The 22,181-nt window shown below is 42.3% G+C and overlaps 2 protein-coding genes across 5 annotated transcripts in view; one reads left to right on the top strand and one right to left on the bottom strand.

Moving 5' to 3' along the window:
* The window catches only part of brsk2a (BR serine/threonine kinase 2a), a 126,775-nt gene extending 116,144 nt beyond the window's left edge, over nt 1-10,631 (top strand). For 2 of the 4 annotated variants that reach the window (XM_088377638.1, XM_088377636.1), the window contains 6 exons: nt 989-1,745; nt 1,819-1,867; nt 2,868-2,991; nt 4,508-4,688; nt 6,142-6,231; nt 8,663-10,631. In XM_088377638.1, the coding sequence (XP_088233764.1) occupies nt 989-1,745; nt 1,819-1,867; nt 2,868-2,991; nt 4,508-4,688; nt 6,142-6,231; nt 8,663-8,799 (1,338 nt within the window). In that variant the 3' untranslated portion in view covers nt 8,800-10,631. The remainder of the gene's footprint in view (nt 1-988; nt 1,746-1,818; nt 1,868-2,867; nt 2,992-4,507; nt 4,689-6,141; nt 6,232-8,662) is intronic. The other 2 variants (XM_088377635.1, XM_088377637.1) reach the window with 2 other exon arrangements.
* Nucleotides 10,632-12,558: 1,927 nt separating this feature from the next.
* Nucleotides 12,559-22,181, bottom strand: part of LOC148396504 (ankyrin repeat and BTB/POZ domain-containing protein 2-like) — a 36,476-nt gene continuing 26,853 nt past the window's right edge. The window contains exons 4-18 of the mRNA XM_088377633.1: nt 21,905-22,115; nt 18,767-18,919; nt 18,301-18,466; nt 18,088-18,177; nt 17,492-17,593; nt 17,243-17,339; nt 16,378-16,513; nt 15,492-15,769; nt 15,144-15,322; nt 14,975-15,080; nt 14,057-14,159; nt 13,887-13,968; nt 13,721-13,789; nt 13,481-13,594; nt 12,559-13,393 (exon numbers count right to left, since the gene is read on the bottom strand). Coding sequence (XP_088233759.1) covers nt 13,202-13,393; nt 13,481-13,594; nt 13,721-13,789; nt 13,887-13,968; nt 14,057-14,159; nt 14,975-15,080; nt 15,144-15,322; nt 15,492-15,769; nt 16,378-16,513; nt 17,243-17,339; nt 17,492-17,593; nt 18,088-18,177; nt 18,301-18,466; nt 18,767-18,919; nt 21,905-22,115 — 2,078 coding nt within the window. The 3' untranslated portion in view covers nt 12,559-13,201. The remainder of the gene's footprint in view (nt 13,394-13,480; nt 13,595-13,720; nt 13,790-13,886; nt 13,969-14,056; nt 14,160-14,974; nt 15,081-15,143; nt 15,323-15,491; nt 15,770-16,377; nt 16,514-17,242; nt 17,340-17,491; nt 17,594-18,087; nt 18,178-18,300; nt 18,467-18,766; nt 18,920-21,904; nt 22,116-22,181) is intronic.

Here is a 22,181-nt window from a genome sequence, read left to right as displayed (position 1 = left end):
ACATTACACCTCTTGACCAATGTTGAGGTTTCTGTGTCGTTGGTTCCCCTGTGGGATGACCATCTAACTGCTGCTGATCTCTTCTTGTTGTCAAAGTCAGCAAGACAAAATAATGGATGGTCATTAGGGCTCCACAGCAGCACCTCCTGACCTTTAACAAACCAATATCACTGCTCAAATGTTATACGGTCCCTTGAATATGATCTATTATTTTCCCAAACACAATTGTGTTGTCAATTTATGCTTAATTTTGCCTAATTTATGCCTAATTTTTATTTATTGGGTGCTAGCGAAAACATACAAGGAGAAAGGTTGATCAACGTTTTCTCTCAAACAAAAGGATCTCCTCGCCCCGTCTTCTCGGCTTATAATAGTTTACTCTGTTTTTGGCAGCCTTAGCATGTGAAAATCCAGCTCAAGGAATTATTTTCAAAATCCTACTTTTCTATTTTGAGTGGGATATAGGCTAGGAGCAAATGTATCCAGCTGACTAACCTTGAGAAGACTCAGGGTTATCCAAGATCCTCAAACAAGCTGCTCATGCCACAGCTCATCTAAAAGGGAAATTGATTTCAAAGGCCAGATAAATCTGAGCTATTCTGTCCATATAATTTAATATTTTTCCTCAATATGGCTGCACTTTCAAGGTTAAAACTCAATAATAGATCAAGTGTAGTCATGGCCGTTATTGAGATCTGTCTTCCTAGCTCATGTTTTTTCCATGTCTGTCGGAGTCTACTGGTTATTCTTTTGTGACACCGCACAGTTGTTGTTTTTTAATCGTTTAAGTGTCTGTCTTTGTTTTTTTACATGTCTTTGCTTGCTCTTTTCATGGTTTTATTCCCATATCACTTTGCTTTGTTTTCTAACTGCATGGTCTTTTCTCCTTTTCCTTTCCATTCTTGCGCATGGCATCTGACTGCTTGGTGGTTGTATTTACTTGATTCTGTTGTTTGTATTCCTTCACCTGTATGTCCTAATCAAAAAGCCTGTTAGAAAGTTTGGGACTCCACCTCAATCCCCTGATTTAGCACAATCCCCAAACAACAGCCCCAGTCCGTCCCCTGAGCCACTTCCAAATCATACGGGTCCTCGTTTGTCAACACCCAACTCGCTGGCCCCGAGCACCGAGGCACTGCCGGCATCCCTTAACAAGACTCAGACGCTCCCGACCAAGCCGAAACTTGCGCCGAAGCCTCTTCACGCGACACGATCCAACCCGCTCCCCGAAGCTTCATTAGATGCGGCATCCTTGTCGGATTCCTCGGCTTCCTGCCATATCCCATCACACCTTCCATCTGCCTCCGTGCCCCCAACACCCACCTCCCCGCTTTCCCCAACCCCCCCAAGCCCCACTGCTTCATTCCAGGGCAGCCCCCAAGTCCGTCGCTCTCATTTCGCTGCCAACCCCCAACTCTCTGTGCCCTTCATCCCAGTGGTGCCTGCCTCCCCCATCAGGCTGCACCACTTTCACCCTGTAACACCCACGCCTTCGTCATACTCTGACCACTCAGCTAAATGTATCCCCCTCATACAGGTTACACCCCATCCTTCCCCTCGAGGTAGTCCCCTACCCACTCCAAAGGGCACCCCGGTGCACACGCCCAAGGACAGCCCCGCCGGGACACCCACCCCGACCCCACCACCAAGCCCCTCCATTGGTGGGATGCCATGGAGGACGCGCCTCAATTCCATCAAGAACAGTTTACTGGGCTCGCCACGCTTCCACCGCAGGAAACTCCAGGGTTTGTATACACTTTGACAATTTTGTTTTATTTTTGTTTTCATTCCACCCTAAACACTCTCATTTGTCCACAGTTCCCACACAAGAAGAGATGTCCAGCCTCACTCCAGAGTCTTCCCCAGAGTGAGTAAATGTTACACCTTTACAATCATAATGATGTATAACCCGGCCATACCTCAAAGCTACCTTCTCAGACAGGACTGCACATGGCAATTTAAAATTATTATGATTAAGATTTTTTTCCTGCTGAGCTTCTTGCACTGACCTTGTCTTTAGCTTGAGGTGTCTGGTTATGAGTAATGGCTGGCTGCCTGTGTGATGCTTCTCAGCCTCCTGAAGGGTGATTACTTAAGTTTTGGCCAACGCCGTGTGCCTGTTTGGTTGGCTGGCTGTTCATTTCCACCTGGCAGAGAAACATGAGGGTTGATTGGAGAGCTTCCCGCTGAAGATCTTCAAAGTAGATTGCAGTCAAACACCAGTTGCATACTGTATGGCTTTTATTATTAAAATACCTATCCTGCAATTTCTCATACCATTGTCTCTAGTATCGCTGCAGTATGAAAGCATCAGTAATTGATTTGATCACTTAACAAGGTTTGGGTGATCCTTTTTAGGTTCCTTGCAGTGGCACTTCCTAAATAATGGAGGGCCTAAGTACCTTTTACTGTGGCTGACTTTTTAAAAAGCTCTTACCCGGCCTGCTTGTAAGAGGCCACAACCTGAGTGTGCACCTGAGACTGGCCACAATTGTCTTTGTCAAAAGCAATTATTTCTGTGTCAGACCCCGGTGCTGATGTCACTGTGCATCAAATTATCTGAATGTGCAAAACCACAGTGGCTCTATGAATATGCACGCCAGGCACGACAGTGTACAACTTACGGGAGCTAACTTTAGAAGGCTCAGAATACCGACTCTACCATTCTCAGCCTAATTGTGGGAATTTTTTAAAAGTGGCGCTTGACTCAAATTTGAGAAAATCCTAAAGCACACTAAACACACACTGTCAACTTTGGAAGTATGACCCCCTTTTGTATCTCAAATGGGCGTTTAAAAAAATGTGTGCTGTATTATTTAAACCTTTTAAGAAATTATGACATTTCTCGTGTTGTTTTCTCTCCATAGACTTGCCAAAAAATCCTGGTTTGGGAACTTCATCAACCTGGAAAAAGAGGAGCAGATCTTCATTGTCATCAGGGACAAGCCTCTCAGCTCCATCAAGGCTGACATCGTTCAAGCATTTCTCTCGGTATCGTCAACCACATTTATTATTGAGCTCGCTTGTCCACACAGTTCAGAGTCAGGCCCCCAACACAGCTTTACTTACTGACACTTTTTCATTGGCCAAACCTTAGTTCGAGACAAACCATCACTTACATTCACACCTCGGGAGTCTTTATAGTCTTCACTGAATGCTTGTTTTGGGAATACAGTTGGATTATGCAAGTACAGGGAAAACATACAAAGATCACACAGGAAGGCTGAATAGGAGTCATCAACCTTAGCACTGTTTTCGAACCACTCTTCATTGTGCCATTTTTTTAAAATCATATAGGCATCATCTTTTTTATGAAATATGCACACAGTTTAAAAGTTCATCGTGAAGCACTTTAGATGAATCCGATAAAATGAAGAAAAAAATAAACTGTACTCTGTAGTCTTGGTTTTGTACACTGCAGTGTTCCACTTTACCGCAGTCCTTAGTCTCCTTCTTGATAAAATTTGTCTGCATACGTCCACTTCTCTCAAAGTAAATACAGCAGCTACTTGTTCTCCATTTTCTTTCTTTTCCCGACTCTGCATTGTGGAAGAAAAGAATAAGTGTTGTGCACTAAAAAGAAAAAAGAGCTTTAATTCTCTTCTTTATGTGCCTTCTTCAGACTCGTGGGCCTTAGTGAGTGTGGCAGTGGTGACTATTTGCTGGCTTTCTAATAGCAGGCTAGATATGTGTCTCATGAGTATGTGGCGGGCCCAAGGTCTGCTAACATGTTTCAGATTTATGTCGCAATTCAGCCAACTGCTTTTGTTCATCGCTTCTATTTCCCACTTGACTGCAGACTCAATGGAGGTCAATACAAAAACTACAGAAGGCATTTGCGATCCACCTCTCCAACACATACTCTCAGTTTTATATATTGACTCCGTATTTATGTTGCCGTGGTGTGTGTGAATAGAATACATCGCATCTTGCATGTAAGCGCCACACAATCTAGTTTAGCATTCACCCTGTGTGATTGAACAGAACCTTTGCTCACCTCAGTTAAATTTGAACAAAGTTGCCATTAAATGCAAGCAAGATTGGCTTACCTTTTGAGGTCAATGTCAAATACGTTTCCCCATCCCTCAAGGTAGCTTTTATCCCTCCCGGGCTTTTGCTAGCCGGTAGGTATTCCCGACAGGAGATTGGCACCTGAATCAGTGGAATTATACCTTGAAGCACACTCACATTAATGGGATGTCAAGACATCCACAGCACCAGGATGGAAGGTGCCAATTTTACAACTCACCTGTTCATAGGGCGCACAAATTTATTTTGGAAGGGAAAGTGCAATGTTGTCGGGTGACAGACGACTACATTAGCTTAAGTCCCTCGCATGCAAGGGTACGCCCCAAGGTATTAATCTCCTTCAACTTTGACTGTGGCTCATATTTTATGGAGAGTGTTTCATTGACAGTTGTCTTTTTTTATCGTGGAAGAAAAATTCAACATTGATGTTTAATTTCATTGCTCACTTCTATTTTTTTCTTTTCATCTTTGCTTCCAGATCCCCAGCCTGAGCCACAGTGTCATATCACAGACTAGTTTCCGAGCGGAATACAAGTCCACGGCCGGCCCCACAGTCTTTCAGAAGCAGGTCAAATTTCAGGTGGACATCACCTACACGGAGAGTACGGCTGCCACAAAGGAGAACGGCATCTACTCCGTCACCTTCACCCTGCTCTCAGGTAAGGATGCGCCTGCATGTCATCATCCATCCTATCAGTTTCTGGAAATATCATTCTATCACGGACCTGCCCGCTTGCCAATATACAAATCACTACCTTTGCTATTTGCTGAATCCCAACAAGTAAATAGCATAAAATAAAAAAAGTATATTACTAAGATAATTTACGGCATGAATACAAAAATACAATCATCCACTATGTGACATTCCCCAGCATATCTATAAAGAAAATTACCAATAATAATTTGTATATGACATACCATATTGATGATACACAAAACAGCAAACATATCCTGATTGAAATTTTTAAAGTTGTTTAGTGTTTAGCATTTGTCCACGGATATGTGGAATTTTACGGGTTCTCCCCATCACTGTGTGGATTTTCTTTGTGTTGCAAAATTGGGACCTGGTAATTTTTCTTTCTATCACACATCACAATTCAGTCAATTTCAATCCAGTCCGAATAGACTTTTTCCGACTTTGCACAGACCCCACCTTCTCTAGGAGCGGTAGTAGTATTAGGCTTTACTTTGGCTGCGTGGTTTGTCAAGAAGAGACGCTGTCAAGAAAATTGGCATGATTAGCCCGACTTGTATTTTGCATTAAAGCAGTGTGACAGGCAACCATTTTGTAATCATGCTTTACTGTCAATTAGGGTGTTATAAGGAAGGGAATAAACGCATCTAATGTTCAGAAATACAAAACATTTTTTTCTTGAACATGGCAGAGGTATCACTCATCTATAACTTTAAGAGAATAACCTCATGGTATTACTGAATGTTTTTGTAATAGGTCTTGCCACACATTTCATCAAAATGCAGCCTGCGAAATAAAGTTGGCTGAACTTTTTTATTTTTTTTATTTCTGTTTTTTCTTTTTTATTTGACATGCTGGTACATGTCGTGTGGTGTTGCAGATGCAGGCCCTCCAGCAAGCACTAACTTTTTAGAGCTCCGCTCCATGCTGTTCAGCTTCAGGGCAACTCGTGTTGTCATCCACGTTAACCTTAAAATATTTCCTAGTCCACATGGCTGACATGGTTCTTACTCTACCAGCGTAGGCTGGAAAGTGTCACCGTGTCACATTTTTTTTCTTTTAAGTGTGAAAAGGAGTGCAGATCTGAGTATTGATATCTACTGATACTGTTATTTATATCACTTTGATTGCACTTTGTGAAGCACGGATCTGTAATGAAATTATGTAAGAGAAAACGTTTCCAACATCACAAATTCAAACCTTCATACTAGCTCCTGTCCTAAAGATGACCATAATGCAAATCATAAACGGCTGGTTGCCAACTGCCAGACAAGGAAAAAAGATAATGCACTGGCCGTGCAATTGGCTGGGGACCAGCATGTCTCGCTCAAAGTCAGCTGAGATACGCTCCAGCATAAGGGTGTTTTCCCAAAAGCCAAGTATCTGTTCTTCCTTTGGTTTGTGTGTCTGTGTTATAGGACCCAGTCGGCGCTTCAAGCGGGTCGTGGAGACCATTCAGAGCCAATTGTTAAGCACACATGACCAGCCTGGAGTCCAGCAGCTGTCTGGTGAGTAAGATACCCCCCCCCCCCTTTACACCTCCCCTATCAGCATCACTTTCACTCTCTGCCTCACCAAGAGCTTCGTAGGCTCTGCTTTGCACGCTTGGCTTCACAGCATTCTCCGAGGGTCAAAACATTGTCCGGTGATGAAAATTAGAGGGAAGGTATGGAAATACCATTTGCATTCTTATGGAGGTTTTGTCACCATGGCAACACCACAGCGACACCAGACCTGGGCGAACATGCTGCGTGCTTGACTCCCAAGTAGATGATTGGGGAGCGCTTTCTGCTCCACATAGGAATTCATTGTTGTCTGTTTCGTCAGTGAAATAGTTGATTCTGAGTTGCTGAATATGATTCGTCATCTTTTCTCACTACGGAAACGATCTGCTCTCATCTTCTCTTTTGAATACTTGGGCTTGTCTCACTTGACATCTTCGTGGCAATGGCGCTCCCTGTTGGTAAAATTGGGAAACATACTAGCCAATTATCCATTTTCAACAAACCTTTATGGAGACAAGGCACATATTTTGCATTAGAAGTGAATTTTAGGAATTTCATTGTTTTTATTCAAGAGGCAAAATGAGCAATGTTAGTTATAAGTCGCATGAGCAATCACCCATGTGTTGTCGAATTCTTCAATTAATGGCTACTATTTTGCCATAAAAGGGATACATACAAGCGCACGGCCACAATATGACATTCACTTGGCTCTGGAATCACTGGGAGTTGTAAGGATTAGCTGTGATATTTTAAAATATGTCTCTAATTAATAGACTATGGCCTTGGTACAAATGGGAGTCACCTACATATAAAAAAGATCGTGTTCCGTAATTAGTGAGCAATGAAAACACGTGAGCATTATGGCATGCCTATTGCAAAAAATAAAGGGCATGACTGCACCTTTTACAGTTTAGTCCAAGATTTATCAAAATGACTTAACATCCTAATGAGGTCAATATGCACAGAGCAATAACTCGGACTCAAATTAAACTCGTCCTTTTGAAGAACACTTTTTGAGCGTCCCCACCGCAGGGCCTTTAAAATGAGATAAGGGCTGTTAATAGGAAGAGCACAAAGAAGTGGTTTTGCGTGTCATTTTTTCAAACAAAAGGCCTTGTCAATCCTTGCGATTATGTCTTTAATCTCCAAAGATCACCTGGAAGCCAGTGGACGAGGACAAAGGCTAGGTGGGGACACGTGGAAGAGTGTGACAGTTAAATTAAAGTGTGTTCGCTTTTTCCATTACTGCTGTTTTTAAAAAGCGGAGGTTCAGGTGTAACAATCGTAAATTCTTCACAGCTAAGTAAGGGAATAGTTGACAAACTGAAATCATGTTTTTTTTTTTGTTAGGTCAATTATGTGCTGGCAACAGTTCTCTTTCTTCGAATAATTGCACTATTTCTTTACATAGAAAACTTACAAACTGCAAAAATACCAGTAGTATCAATGTAGAATAAATCTTAACAACTCAAATAACATTTTAACTTTGATACTACAAAAAATTCAACTAAACCACACAGTTACTCTGATTGGGTTTCATTGTGGCATTGTACACCTTTCCAGAGAAATGTTGTTGCTAGGCAGAAATCATGGCGCACAATCAGTATGAAAAAGTCAGCAGCTAAAACGTTTTTTTACTGCAGCCTTGCTTACCTCGATCTTTAGCCAGCAGACGACTTGATGCTCAGTCAGCGGATCCTGCAGGTGTTTCATTTGAAGATTGCAAGGCATTTAACCTGCTTTCCTTTAAGATGTGAAATAAAACCCCATCCTTCCATCCATGTTGTGTAGCGCTCGTCTTCATTCAGGTCAGCGGCGAGCAGGAGACAGAGCCGTAGCTGAAAGTATTTCAGTGTGGTGGCCAGGGTGACACAACATCTCACTCAGGGGTGGCCATAAGGGCATGCACGTCCTATGTATATTTGCCTTCTCGAAACACCCTCTGTATCTGAGAAATCATTTCATTTCATGCAGCAAAATGTACAGGACTTGTACCGTGCTCAACACACTTGACTCATACTACAAGCAGGGTTGTGTAGAAAGCAACATTTTTTCTGAGCTAAATTTACTGTTCTTTTGTTTGCCATTGCTTTATGAGCTTTGATGGCCCATTCATTCAATTTGTTCATCAAATATACAGTTAATATAAATGAATTGCGCAAATGATCTAAGAATACAGCATCCATGTGACTTTTTTTTTTCCCCAACTGTATATGTTATTTATTTCCCCTTTCGTGCACCTGATTTGGGCAGACGTTGTAACCATGACCCCACCGCCTTTATTTACATCAATTAACCACACTTAACAACATCAGTCGTGCAGCATTTGTGGCCCACTGTACTCTGTACTCCTCCGCCATGTTTCCTTTCCTTCCCCGGTGCCTCATCTGCACCTCGAGTAACGTGTCCGCCGTAATCCGACACCTCTTTCCAGACGAGAAGAACGGCCAGGTGCCATCCAAGCGCTGCCCCTCGCCCGCGCAAGCACGCAGGCAAGAACAGGAAAACAATGCCGCCAAATGTCCGCTCGTCAAGTTGACGCTACAAGAGGAGTCGCTAGATCTGAACTAGATAGGGAACACCATCATCATCTTCTCATCCCTCCTTTGCACCTCCTTTCTTCATGCTGCTAAAGTGTGTGCGCTAACCTCACTTGTCTCTCACCCCAGGACTTATCCAGAAAACCTATTAAGTCCCGTCCCCGTCCCTCCCCTTCCTGAACCATCCCACCGAGAGATGGACGTGCGCATGGAGGACTGCTTTTGAGAGGTTTGCGTTACCACGGAAACAGATCCTTCATGCAGACTTCTACCATCACCTTTCCCAACCCTGCGTGCTCTGACAGTAGAAGTAGATGACTGTTCCTTTGGTGTTTCTGATACCCCGCCCCTTCCACGCCTGCCTCAGAAAACAAGCATTTTGCTAAGAGACTCAACATGCATACCAGCACATTTCCAGTATGCACACTAAACTCTGGGATGTATTACCAAGGAGAAGATAAGGAGGAGGCGAAGAAGAGCCGACATGGACGGTCGCCGGATTGTATTTTTATTTGTTTTTTTGTTTCATGTGCTTTCTTTGAGATGAACTATGTGTAAAGTCCCCACTTGACCCGAATACCAATACTGCTGCAAATGAACTTTTCAGAGAGAAGCTGTAGGTGAGGCGGCGGGTCATCAAAATTTGGACGGGTGGGTGATTATCTGAAAATGAATGATTTATCCTGTTGTACAGATTGCAGTCATTTCTGATGTACAAAGAGTTGTTTTGTTGTGACGCGATGTTTTGGTAGCCAATAGGAGAAATCATCTGTAATTTTGGTCTCATGATCATTTTGTCTTTCATGTTCTCTGCAGCACTTTGTCTTTATTTCTCCATTCAGACCTCTCTTTCTCTCACGTATACTTACCAGCAGTAGGAAAAGATGAACAATTATGTGATACGTGCTTATTTTTGTACTTGTGGCCCTTATTTATTCATCTCACGGTGTCATTTCCTAATTTATTATAACTATTTATATGAACAAAGCTGTTAGGTCAGTTGAATGTTATTTATTATTGCCCTCTTGTGTGTTTGTAAATGGGGCATCATTTGACGAAAAACAAGATTTCGTTTTAGTTCAATGATGAATCTTCTTCAATGACCAGGGGAAAAAGAACTTGTGAAAGCAAACAAACAAAAACAAAAAAAAACATACCAGTGATTTAAGAATGTAGACTTAGCCTCTTTTTGGAGAGAGGGAATGCTCTTTTATTGATATTTGTCAGTTTCTATATTATTGTTTGTGTAGGCTGGGCCTGAGAAGGATGACATTGATCCACAGGTCTTCTCTTTGTAAATAGATCGTTCCAAAATGGGGTTGATTGTCTTCTTAACCATGCTGGGGATTCCTGCTCTATACATTTAGCTTGTATTGCTGTGTGCATGTCAAACATGAGCTTTTCTTTGCATGGCTTTTGGTGTAAATGTTTCACGCTAATCAGTCGCCACAAAAACTACTGTTTCCATTGGCCGACCCTTCCTTCCTTTTTAGCTTTGCCTATAGTTCTGTCTTTTTTTTTTTTTTAATCTCCCCTCCCATCCAATTGATCTGTTCCTCTTCGTTTATCTTGCACACAACGTTTTTGAGCAATGCCTCTCAGTCTGTGCCACTCCATGGAGAACTTGGACGTCTGAGCTGTTTTATGTGGGGGTTCCGAAAGCACAGGGAGAGGATATCATTACATACCAATAGAAAGCAATACCCTCATGTCAACTCTCCTTTGTTTTCTACAAATGAAAAGCAAGCAGCTCAGAGGACAGTCAGTGCTTCAGAGAGCCAGAGCAGGAGTAATCTCCATATAACATAACTACGATGAGCATCATCAGTGCTGGAAATAATAAAATCATTCCGTTATAGTGTCTTTCTTTTTCTTCCGTGAGTACTGTATGTGCTTGTGTTGAGTCCCCAGCATGTGTAGATTTAGGCAGGGGTCACCAACCTCGTTGAAACAGGAAAAGCCACTTCTTGCATACTGGTTCCTGTGGGCTGCCAATTTGATACACACTTACGAAATAGCAAATTCAAATTACCTTCAATTATGTGTTAATGACTTACATCCATGTGAAGATCATGTTATTCCTCACATTATCAACAATGATTTAAAAATACAGGAAACATGATATGCAACGTTTTTCTTAGCAATTTTTTTTCCAATAGTTTCTCCTAAATTCCTAGCGAACTCCGATACCCTATGACTGGTGAACTATTTTCCGAGGAGCCCACAGGCTCCATGTTGGTGACCCCTGATCCAGTGTGTAGTGAGTTATCTGTTGATCTTTCCTCAACTCATCGTGGCAACATTAAAATTCAGTACAACTTTTACAGAATTCCAAATAGACAGTGCAGTGTTTCCCAACTTTTTTTTTCATTCACGGCACACCTTTTCATTGGAAAAAATCTTGAGGCACACCACCAACAAAAATATGTTAAGTGTTACACCAGCTTCTATATTAAAATCAGTTATATTACAACAAAAGACGTAAAGATCTATTCCTATATATGTATGGAGAGTCGAATAATTGAATAAAAATAAATACTAAATATTCTTTAAAATGTATTTCTTTTGTAAATGAAAGTTTTTGAAAAAAGGTTTTAGACAGTGTAAGGAATAAACTATTGAAAGTGATTGTGATCAAAATCCAAAAGAATCAAGAATATATATATATATATATATATATATATATATATATATATATATATATATATATATATATATATATATATATATATATATATATATATATATATATGTCAGATTTTTTGGGGGGTGATTGGTGAATATAAATACAAGGGTTAGGGTTAGTGAACGAATCACTTCCTAAAGTGATTCGTTCTTTTTTCAGTTCATATGACTTCAACCAGTAGGTGTCGGTGATGTGCATTGAAGCTGGTGCCACCACGCCGTAAATCAAAACAAAGAAGTAAATGACGTAACTTCCCGTTCACGAACGAGTCGTGAATTGCATTTCCCGTTGACCAACGGAACAGATCTGTGAGTGAACGAGTCAGTGAGTGAGTGATTTGCATTTCCAGGTCATCGCGTGAACGGATCAGTGAGGGAGCGAATCCTGACTTTCCTGTTCGCGAACGAGTGTTTCAGTGAGTGGTTCTTTCTTTCCTTGGCAAATCGTAGATCTATATTCTGTCTTACATAGTTCACGCCAGGAGATGCAACACATTCATTGACTGATCCGTTGATGCACGGGAAGGCAGTTCACCCATTAACTCGTTCGCGAACGGGAAAGTCAGGATTCGTTCCCTCTCTGATCTGTTCACGCGATGAACTGGAAATGCAAATCACTCACTCACTCGTTCACTCACAGATCCGTTCAGTTGGTAAACGGGAAATGCAATTCACAACTCGTTCGTGAACGGGAAGTTACGTCATTTTCTTCTTCGTTTTGATTTACGGTGAGGTTTTACCAGCTTCAATGCTCATTACCGGCACTTACTTTTTGAAGTCATATGAAATGAAAAAAGAACAATTCACTTTAGGAAGTGATTCATTCACTCTCGTTCATTGAAAAAAAATCGTTCTTTTGAACGAATTGTTCACTCACGAGCCAACACTAACAGCAACACACACATAAACTGAGTATGTGCCGATGCCACAACATGAAATCTCAAGTTTCTCCGATTTTCCACGCATGCACGATTAGCAAGTGGCTGACCAGGCCTTGCGCGAACTGACCTGTGGTTTGGTGATCCTGTTTACAATGCGCTCGGTATTTAATGTTGAACAATTTCCCACGGCACAGCTGAACATCTCTCACGGCACAACACTGAGATAGTGTATACCAAATGTATATTTATTAATATAGTCAAACAACATTTTTCAAATCTCGTATTATGATTCTGTTGCTACAAAGTATTCAGCCTCAGCATTAACTCAAGTGATTGTTAAGAGTGTACCTCAAACAGTAAAAACAATATACAAGCATAATTTTCATTGGAAAAAAAAAAGGAATAAAAGGAAAGACCCTGTTAAATACTCTCAAATAGTTTTTTCTCATTAAATAGAAACCAGAAAGTGTGGATTATGTGGTGATTTAGTATGGGGACTGAAAACAAAAGCGCATGTTACTGACCTTAATACATTTAGCATGATTGGGTAGTTAAAATGAGCAAGGCCACAAATCCAGCATGGCCTCGAGTGCTTCAGTGGGAGAGCCACTGTCTCCAAGGCAGTTGTTTTTTTTTCCACTGTTTTCCACACTAGAGGGCAGCAGTGGCTAACAGTTCCACTTGCGTTTCTCCCGTCAGTTTCTTTTTGACCAGAAGCTTCCTGAGCCCTTTTACAAACATTCTGTACACCTCAAATACACCCAGGCGGTGTGCTTAACATACTTAATCAGTCACTGCAGATATTCTGTGTCACACGTGTGTTGCCAAGGGTAAACAATGTCTATGTTGCATGTTGTCCTGGTGTCATCACACCCTGGACGTGACATGTAGCGAGCGTAACCGACGGGCCAGAGTGCCCTCGAGCTCCTCCAGGGGTGATTCGCTGCCTTGCCGGCATCCCAGAAGAAGACATCTGAAAGTCTCTCGCTCCATCAGCGCAGGCATCTGCTGCAGGAAGTAGCCTTCGCAGAACAGGCTCAGCTCCACTGAGCCATGAGCCTGAGACAAGACATCAGGAAACGATCATATGGGTTTATGCCTTACATAAAACATAATACAGCAAGAGTGTGTTTGTGCGTGCATTACCTTGGCAGTCTTGTAGATGTTAACTGCGTTATCCAGGTTGATGTGCTGAGAACAGATGCGCTCGCAATGTCTTTGCAGCGCCCCCAGCTGGAACGCACAAGCGGCTGACAACAGCTGAAAGAAACAAGGCACATACCTTTTCAAGCAAGTTGACCCGAAAAGGTCAGAGACTGAAATCTTTAAAGGACAAGGCCTGATGTTAATTAAGCTGCAGTTTTAGGATTCTAAAATAATTCTCACCTCCAACAAATCAGGCATCTTTGTTTTAAGTGACTCTGTTCCTCCGCAGTACAGGTATGACATCATCATCTGCATACATGTCAAAGAAATTCATTATGTTAGATATGTCGTGCTCCATTAATTTGATAGACAATGTTTTGGTAGGTAATTTTAGATTTGAACTTACCTGGAAAACATTATATCTGACATCACTGATCTCAATCTTCTTGTTGGCATCGGAACCAGAGGACGCCAGCAGAGATTTGAATCTAGATGAGAGAGAAAATCATCTTTTTAAAACATCTGCAGGCAAAAACATGTTGACTAAGGAGTGTGTACACACACAAATGCACTTACTTGTCAGAGGCTGTGATGAGCAGGACTCTATGGCCGTAGAAGGGTTTGCCTTCCACCAAGAAAGTTACGTCTGACATCTCCCGGTTATTCAGGAAGTGAGGATCTGGAGGGAAACATTGCAACTTTTTGAACAAAGTGGTGCCAACCTGCATCAAAGAATTCAAATCGAAATAGAACAACATCTATTTGATCAGATCAGAGAGTCGTGTGTAATATTTTGAGACAGACTGCAGACACAGCCGGAGAAAATCCATCTTTTTGTGTTGCTGCTATTGTGTGCATTTGGTTGTCCTGCTTTTCTGTGTTACTTTAGGGTTTTTCTCTTGACTGCCTAAGCTGCATGCCTCAAAATAATTGCATTTGTAAAATCTTAAATTAGATTTTTTTCCAAATGAAGGTCTGGCTTCCTTTCCAGTTGTGGCAATGCTTCTTCGTTTTGTTGAATAGACATGAGACGCGTTTAGATAGTTTGCATTAACTGTTAAACACGTTTCATGTTCGATGGAGTCTAAATTATATAATTGTAACCATTGTGATAAAATAATGAACCCTGTCCAATCCCTCTCGCGGGGAGCCACAGAAATGAAATGTGTAGGAACTGGAACACGCACATCTCCCCCGTCCCTTCCCAGTTCACACACACAAAGGTGTCCGTTTGCAAGATAATCAGTGACAGACAATTCCTCATCAAAATATCCGCACACCAAGGACTAAAGCGATACTAAGATCAGAGACACTGCCAGTGACGACGCACAGGGAAAGGCAAAATAACCCACGGACTACGAGTTTTTCATCTGATGAACCAAACTGAGTGAAACCACATCTTCGAGTCAAGCCCTTCTTTTCAAGTGAAGAAAGCTGAGCAGTTAAAATACATTTCACAATCACTTTATAAAAGAAGAACAGCCAAGCTCATACCCAACTGTGCAGAAAGAGTTGCCTTCATCTCGGGGATAGCTGGAAGAGGAGCTGGGCCAAAACAGTGGCTAAAAATATGTGACAACTGCTGGATGATGGCATCACTCTGTAAAGAAACATTAACATGGTGAGCTTGTGTTTTTAATGCGGGGGTAAAATTTCGACTTACCTTGGTCATGCGCAGGATGTTGAACATGAGGGGCAGGCCCACAGTGAGCAGCTCCTCACAGTAATCTTCCTCTCTGATGGAAGTGAACTCCCTGAGGAGGGACAACGTGACACCCACCCTGGACTGCTGCTGGGCGCACCGCAGGGACTCGAGCCACACATGAAGCTTCCACTGAACGCCTAGTAAGAGCCACAAGACGGGATGGCATTAAGGCTTGCAAAATTCCAGGAAATTTTTAATATGGACATTTTCTATTCTATAGGAATTTATGGAAATTTATGATAGGGAACTATAGTTGTGACAAATGCAGAGGCAAGACACACAGTACAGTGGGCATGTGTTAACTACCCAGTGCTCGCAGCTCCATAGTGACATCTAGGTATCCATGTTCGGCGCTGTAGTAGCTGGCCTCCTGCAATGCCTTCATCCGAGCCTTGCAAAGTCTGGCTAAGCCTCCCTCCGGTACTGCCCCGGGGCCAGAGGAGGAGTTGGGGAGGGTGGAAAGAGGGAGGAAAGGGCAGATTACCGCTTCTTCCCCCTCCACTCCCTCAGCCAGTATCTCCTCCAGAGACAGGACGTCCTCTTGAACCTTCTGAGGCTGAGTCAAGAGCTTTCTCAGCACGTTCCTGACGTGACAAAGGAAAGGAAGCCGGCGTTAGAGTTACAAGGAGGAGAGAGGCGAGAACGCCCAGGACAAAGCGCGGAGAGATTTATAGGCGCTCATGTCGCAGCGCATCCATCCGCGTCTGTGACCCTGCGGCCTCCCACTTGTCTCGCGCATTGTGGAATGTGACGTGTTGAGTCTATATTGTGTTCACACGTTCTCTTAGAGAGCAGGTGCAGAGATTTATGCGACCATCTGGTGCTCACAGACAAATGGATAGTAAAAGCAGGAGGCTGTTCATTCTGCAAACCAAAAGTAGCCATGAGATAAGTTCGATGCTATCAAAATAATTGATGAATTTAACAATCAATGACTTATCAATTAATTGTTGCACCTCTAATTTTGAATATGATTAAAAAGTAGTCTTACAATGCATCCAATTTGTTATTTATTTATTTTTTTAAATCGAGTCCTTCCACTCCACTTTCCACTGAAGTCGAAATTAAAGGATTTACAAGACAAGACCCGAACATTTTTTGATGGTGTGTTATAGGTGTTTAGCTAGTTAATTCGTTTTTGTTAGTAATCAATTCTCAAGCCTTGTTGCCATTCCAGAGGGAGAATGAGTACCTGTGGCCATGCGCTGCAGCGTGACTGAAGCAGTTCATGTCTTCGTGGAGGGACGACGTCAGAGCGTTTCCATCATGGGCCTTTGATAATGGGTCAGCACCTCGCGCCAGCAGCAAGGTCACCATCTCATAGTTGCCTGAACACAAAGTCGTTGCAAGTTAATATCCTGACCTAGCAGCTATGTGCAGTGAATAAAACAAACGTGTAAATATATTGTTTGTTGTTGAAACTAGTAGTAGTCATCAAAATTAAAGAGATTGTATTATAAGATTTAGGAAATTCTGTTACACGATCACTCAGGTTCAGTTGGTAGCGAATTGAAAAACATGGCAAGGCAACATTTTAAGAATTGCAAGCATCTGTGGGAACCCTGTTACACCAACTGGGCCAAAACGGCATGACCACTGAACATAATTTGTAAACGCAACATTTTGGAACTGTACTCAAATTCATTCTGGTCATAGTCGTCACCATGTTGTGGTTTTTATAGCAACAAATACAGTCATATTGGCCTCTTCACACGCTGTCAGTGTGGTTATGCAGAGAGTGCCTGTCCTCTCCTGCAGTCCTTGTGTGCTTCTACGAGGAATGTTGCCCCCAAGCTTGCAAACAGCCGCAGGCAGCACTCCTCTGCCTCGCTAAGCCTCCATTTAGCCTTTGATTTTCTTTGTCCAGTTTTACATTCACAACTCAATAGTGTTCTCATCCTTTCTTTGATGATCAAATGGTGAGTTGTTTATGAGAGCACATTGGCACTCATTTGGTCACCCATATAAACACGGTTGAGTTGGTGACCACCAATTTGAAACAGCAAGGAATCTAATGACAGTTTTGGCTTTTGCAGTGTATGTGTGTTTGTGGCCACCTGCTGCTGAGGCCAGCTGCAGTGGTGTGTCCGCCGTGTTCTCCTGTCCATTACGAACTGCTGCTCCCTCCACACTTGCACCAGCATCCAGCAGTAGCTGCAAACAATACACCATATTTTTTTTCTATCAGACAATGTCTGACATTTATGGACTGACTGCAGAACTCAGATTTGTCAATGCACTTTTGAAAGGCTATCGATCAAACTCAGGATGACCAGGCCATGAGAATGTGAGTGTTTGTTTCTTACCTGCACTACTGAGATGTGCCCGTGCAGCACGGCAAAGGTGAGCGCTGCCCAATGACGGCTGTCAGGATGCACAGATGGGTGCTTTGGGGAGCACGGTGGAACCTGTCAAATCAAGAGTTACACACTAAGATCATGCAAATAGAAGACAAGTTATGAGGACCACATAACATTCTGGCTGTCTATGCCAAGTCATTAAAAATGAAGTGCTGCGTTAGTGTTGCCATTGCTGTTATTTTATAACGATGTGATTTGTTTTCTATGGCATGGTAGAGTGTGTGGTTAGCACGTCTGCCGCACAGCACTGTAAATCTCGCCTTGTGCCTGTCTGTTAAGATTTTGTTCCTTCTGCCCGTGCTTGACTGCGTATTCCAGTTTTCCCCCACAATCCGAAAACATTCGCAGTAGGTTAATCAAAGACTGAAAATGGTGTAGGATGATAATTTGAATGTGACTGGCTGTTTATGTGGCCTGCAATTAACCGGGACCTAGGCTCTACTCAGCTCTTAGTTTTGTGTGGAGTTTAACAGTTTGAATGTGTTGTGTTCTGTATCCAAACACGACATAAGGTTCAGGAATTCAGTAAGAACTCTGTTTACCGCCACATCAAGGTTGGCGCCAGCATCAATCAGCATCTGAACGAGGGCCTCATCTCCGGCGGCACAGGCATACATCAGAGGGGTCATTCCCTGAGAGGTAGAGAGAGGGGACAAGAAAAGAACCAAACAGATAAAGACAAACATCTCGACACATCTCTGTACTTATGTTGCTGCTCTCTCTCAAATGAACAAGAAAAGAAAGCTGCTCAGAACCTGGTCATCCATGCTGTTGACTCCATCAGGCCCCAGCAACTCAATGGCTTGACCAATAAGATCCGTGCGACCGCAGTTGAGCATCCGGAACCCCAGGTCGAGGTGGAACTTGTCTGTTGCTGCCTTTGAATCCAAACGCTTGAAGGAGCTGAAGCAGCACTCGGGCCTAGCGAGAAGACCAAAAAAAAAAAGAGAGAATTTGTCAGCTGAGCAGGCGGGCAGGAATGCAGAATGTAACGTAGTCAGTCACATACTTGGATGCAGTGCTCTAAATTACAGATGCGAGACATTTTTTGTTTGTCTTGAGGCAATATTGTGAAAGATTTTAACATACATGCTTATTATAAGGATACTATTTTGGATTTATTTGTTTCAGTGTTAAAAAGTAGTGCATTAGTAGGAAGTACAACATTGGTAGCAATATTGTTGTGTGACATTATATGACTGGGCACAAGTTGACACGTACTTAAGCTGTCTGGGTTCACAGTCAAGTCCAGGAAGAAGCAACCTGGCAGTCTGTCTGACATCATCAGAGTCCACCAGCAGACTCCTACGATGTTCAGCATGAACTATGGCCACTCTGATCCACTCCATCAGAGGCGGCAGCAATAGGAATGGCCTGTAAAGCAAAACAGATTAACAATTACCTATCAGTGCTTTTGAAGTGTGACGCAATGTTGAAACTGACAACTTTGCTCACAAACTGGTTTTCATCAGACACGGTGTTGGAGAAGGATTTGCTCACTTCTTATGATTCAGGCATATTTCGAAGAAGCTCATAAAGCGTCTTCAACCATGACGTATGTGTGTCTGGCAGCTCTTTCCTGAACCTTGACACGCCTTTTACAGCTTGTGTTTCCTCCCATACAGAAACTCATAGTCATGCATTTATCATGCAACTTTTAAGCTGATTCAAACACATGACTGTACCAGACACCAAGGTTAAAGAAAATAGAATCAACCGCAACGAAAAAAAAGAACTGAAAGAATATAGATAAGAATAGATCTGAGAGACAAAAAGGATATAAAGCTGACAGCAGTTGAAGAAAATAGCTTTGATCACAGAGAAGTAGAAGAATACACACTAGACATGCGCTATGGAATGCGCCCATTCAAACCATTTGATTGGCTTTATCACCACTGCCCTGTTTCTCTCCCCATTTCCCATCACACTTCTAATAGCGTTAGGTACTGACCATGTCTTGTCCTGTTATCTTTTATCAGTTCCTTCTGCTCTATATTCCCTTTTCCTTTTCTAGTGTCTATTTAAACAATGGCCATCACAAGGAGAGTCAATTTTATTTGCTTTTGTTCAGCTAAGCAGTCACAGAGAATGTAATCATTGTTTGAACAATGTTATCATGACTCCCTAAGCTACATTACCCCTGCTGGGATGTTATTCTTAACAACTTCAACATTCTTTAGGGGAGACGCGAAGAGTCCCAATGCATATAATGCATAAAGGTGGAGATAAAAAGCATGAGAACTTTATTACATCATGTGTCACTGCTGTGTAGATGCCATAGCAAACACAGAACTATTCCAAAGTAATGTCATTACTACCATTGGACCGTTTCAGTGATTTTATTCTCATTTATATTGTCTATTTATAATATGCAATGTAAAGCGTTTTTATGCAGTCAAAATTCTCAAAACATTGATGGTATGTCTTTAGTGACAATCTGTTGCTAAAGGCCATTTCTGTTAAGTAAAGGAGAGAATAATACACTTTCCCCACATGGTGCATTTAGTGGCTTAAATGTCTTTCATTTAGCTATTTAAAGCTCGTCCAGGCTGTAATGTTAACGACCAGACAAGTGGCAGGAGTAGGATAAGTATGAGATGGATGGTTGAAGGGGGTGTTGGGAGCCTGCAGGGATTGTCTGAGTGCTGGGGAAATGACTCAAAGGCAGGTGTGGTATTTCTATATTAAGAAACGGGGATGGGTGGTCCTTTTGCTTAAAGTGTCACTGGTGTAGAGTGATAAGAAAGCCAGGTTTTCTGGGGGAAAGTTGCAGAGCACCCCAGAATCAACGTCAAACCACTTTTAATGGAATCCTCTCAACACATGTTGGCCATTTGCTCACTGTCTGTCTTCCTGATGGCCACAGGGCATCCGAGTTTGCTAACGTTGTCCCTTATTGATGACTGATGCAAAGCCAAACCATAAAACCTGTACCCGTGATCATCTCTATCTCTGCCTCAACCTTTAGTATTCTGCAAGTCAAATCTGACCTCAGGTCTAGGTTGTGCCCCACAGACTGAAACGCAAAACCCAGCTTCATCCAAAGTCGTTGCAACATTAAAGTCTGGATGCCTGTTAACAGTGAAACCAGATAGCCCTGAAGGTGAGCTTGACTGACCCAATGTGCTCAGGCTGCATACTGAGAACAGCAGGATAGACTAACTTTCACCCACTTGTTTACACAGAAATATTAGCTCTGAGTCTTGGCGCCTTCTTCACTACAACCTGGTAAGCTATAAATTGACAATCGGCTATGAATTTTCCTCAGCTATGTTGGAAAACTTCAGATACTTGACTCATCAGGCGGTACTGGCTTAAATGACCCGAGTGCACTAAAGTCTACGTTTGAACCAACTTTCAATGAGTTCTCCATGCAGGGCCCATCGTGGGCTGTAAATGATCAAGTTTACACACTGATCTGGTGTATGATTACTCTTAGAAGAACACCATAGACGGAGTGAGAACACCATAGACGGAGTGTAATAATATCTGATATATAGCAATGATACATCGCCTAACATTAAAAATTCTTCAAGACTTGTTAGGACAAGTAAGAGGGTTTATTTGCGACTGTTTTCTTTGATGCAGAAATGAGGTGCCTCTGCTCTCTAACTGCGTTTACTCATCAGTATTTGCACGTCTGGGAGCCAGCTGGTTTTCTGGGCAGCGTGATAGCTGATTTAAACACAAAAACTTAACATGAATGATCCCATATTTGGCACATCCTCAGTAAAATACATCACTCTCAAATGTCAAAATTGGACTCAGTTTGGCAGCGTTTACACGTGAGAGATGGTTTTAGTTACTTTGGAAGTGTGTCACACAGCTGTACTGGATGCCTACATGTGTAAATAATTGTATGATGCACTCTCAATTATGAGTAGTACAGTTACTTAATCAGGTTCTGATTGACATGTTATATAGACACACTTTCCTAGTTTAAGTTACAACTACAAAACAATAGCTGAAAAAATAACCTCTCAGGATTAACGCAATAATGCTGCAAACAACAATCATCGCAGCTATATCAAACTGAATTTTTGGCCTAATTTGACCTATAAGATGACCTATAACATCAACATTAACACTGAATGCTCTTTCTTACCTCTTATTGACCCTCAGAACACTTGTTAAAATGTAAACTTCACACAAGTGTTGAGTGATGCAGAATACTCTTCAGCTAAATGACACTTCATGTGTTTGAATATCGTTTCTTTTGGCAGAGGTTAACTGTGCTTAAAATAATTCATGTTGTGAGCCAAAATAAACCCATCATAATTCAAGGCCCTTAATATAACAAAAGAGTCTGAAATATGTTTTATCTGCGAGCTAACTTTGTTAACAAACTAAAGCGTTCACCTCTCTTTGCTTAGTGCCATACGCGGGGGATCTAAATTAGGATTCTCCATGGACTCCATTTGCGGGCAGCGCAGGAAGTAGTAGATGGTGTGGAGGGCGTCAGGCGACCAGGACACACACTGCTGTGGGCGTGAATGGCGAGCTGGACTGAGCCCCGGACGCACTGAGCTCAGACGCTGCATGTGGTGCATTGCACGAGATACCAAGTCACCTGGAAAAGACAAAATTGGCATGTTGACATGACATGATTTGCATTTACTGTCTCCAGTGTATTTGT

This window comes from Syngnathus floridae, chromosome 6 (genome assembly GCF_059516105.1).
Source record: "Syngnathus floridae isolate MCC-2025c chromosome 6, RoL_Sflo_1.0, whole genome shotgun sequence".
Lineage (NCBI taxonomy): Eukaryota > Metazoa > Chordata > Actinopteri > Syngnathiformes > Syngnathidae > Syngnathus > Syngnathus floridae.
Note: the sequence above shows the minus strand (reverse complement) of the source record. Positions and strands in the feature narration are given on the sequence as shown.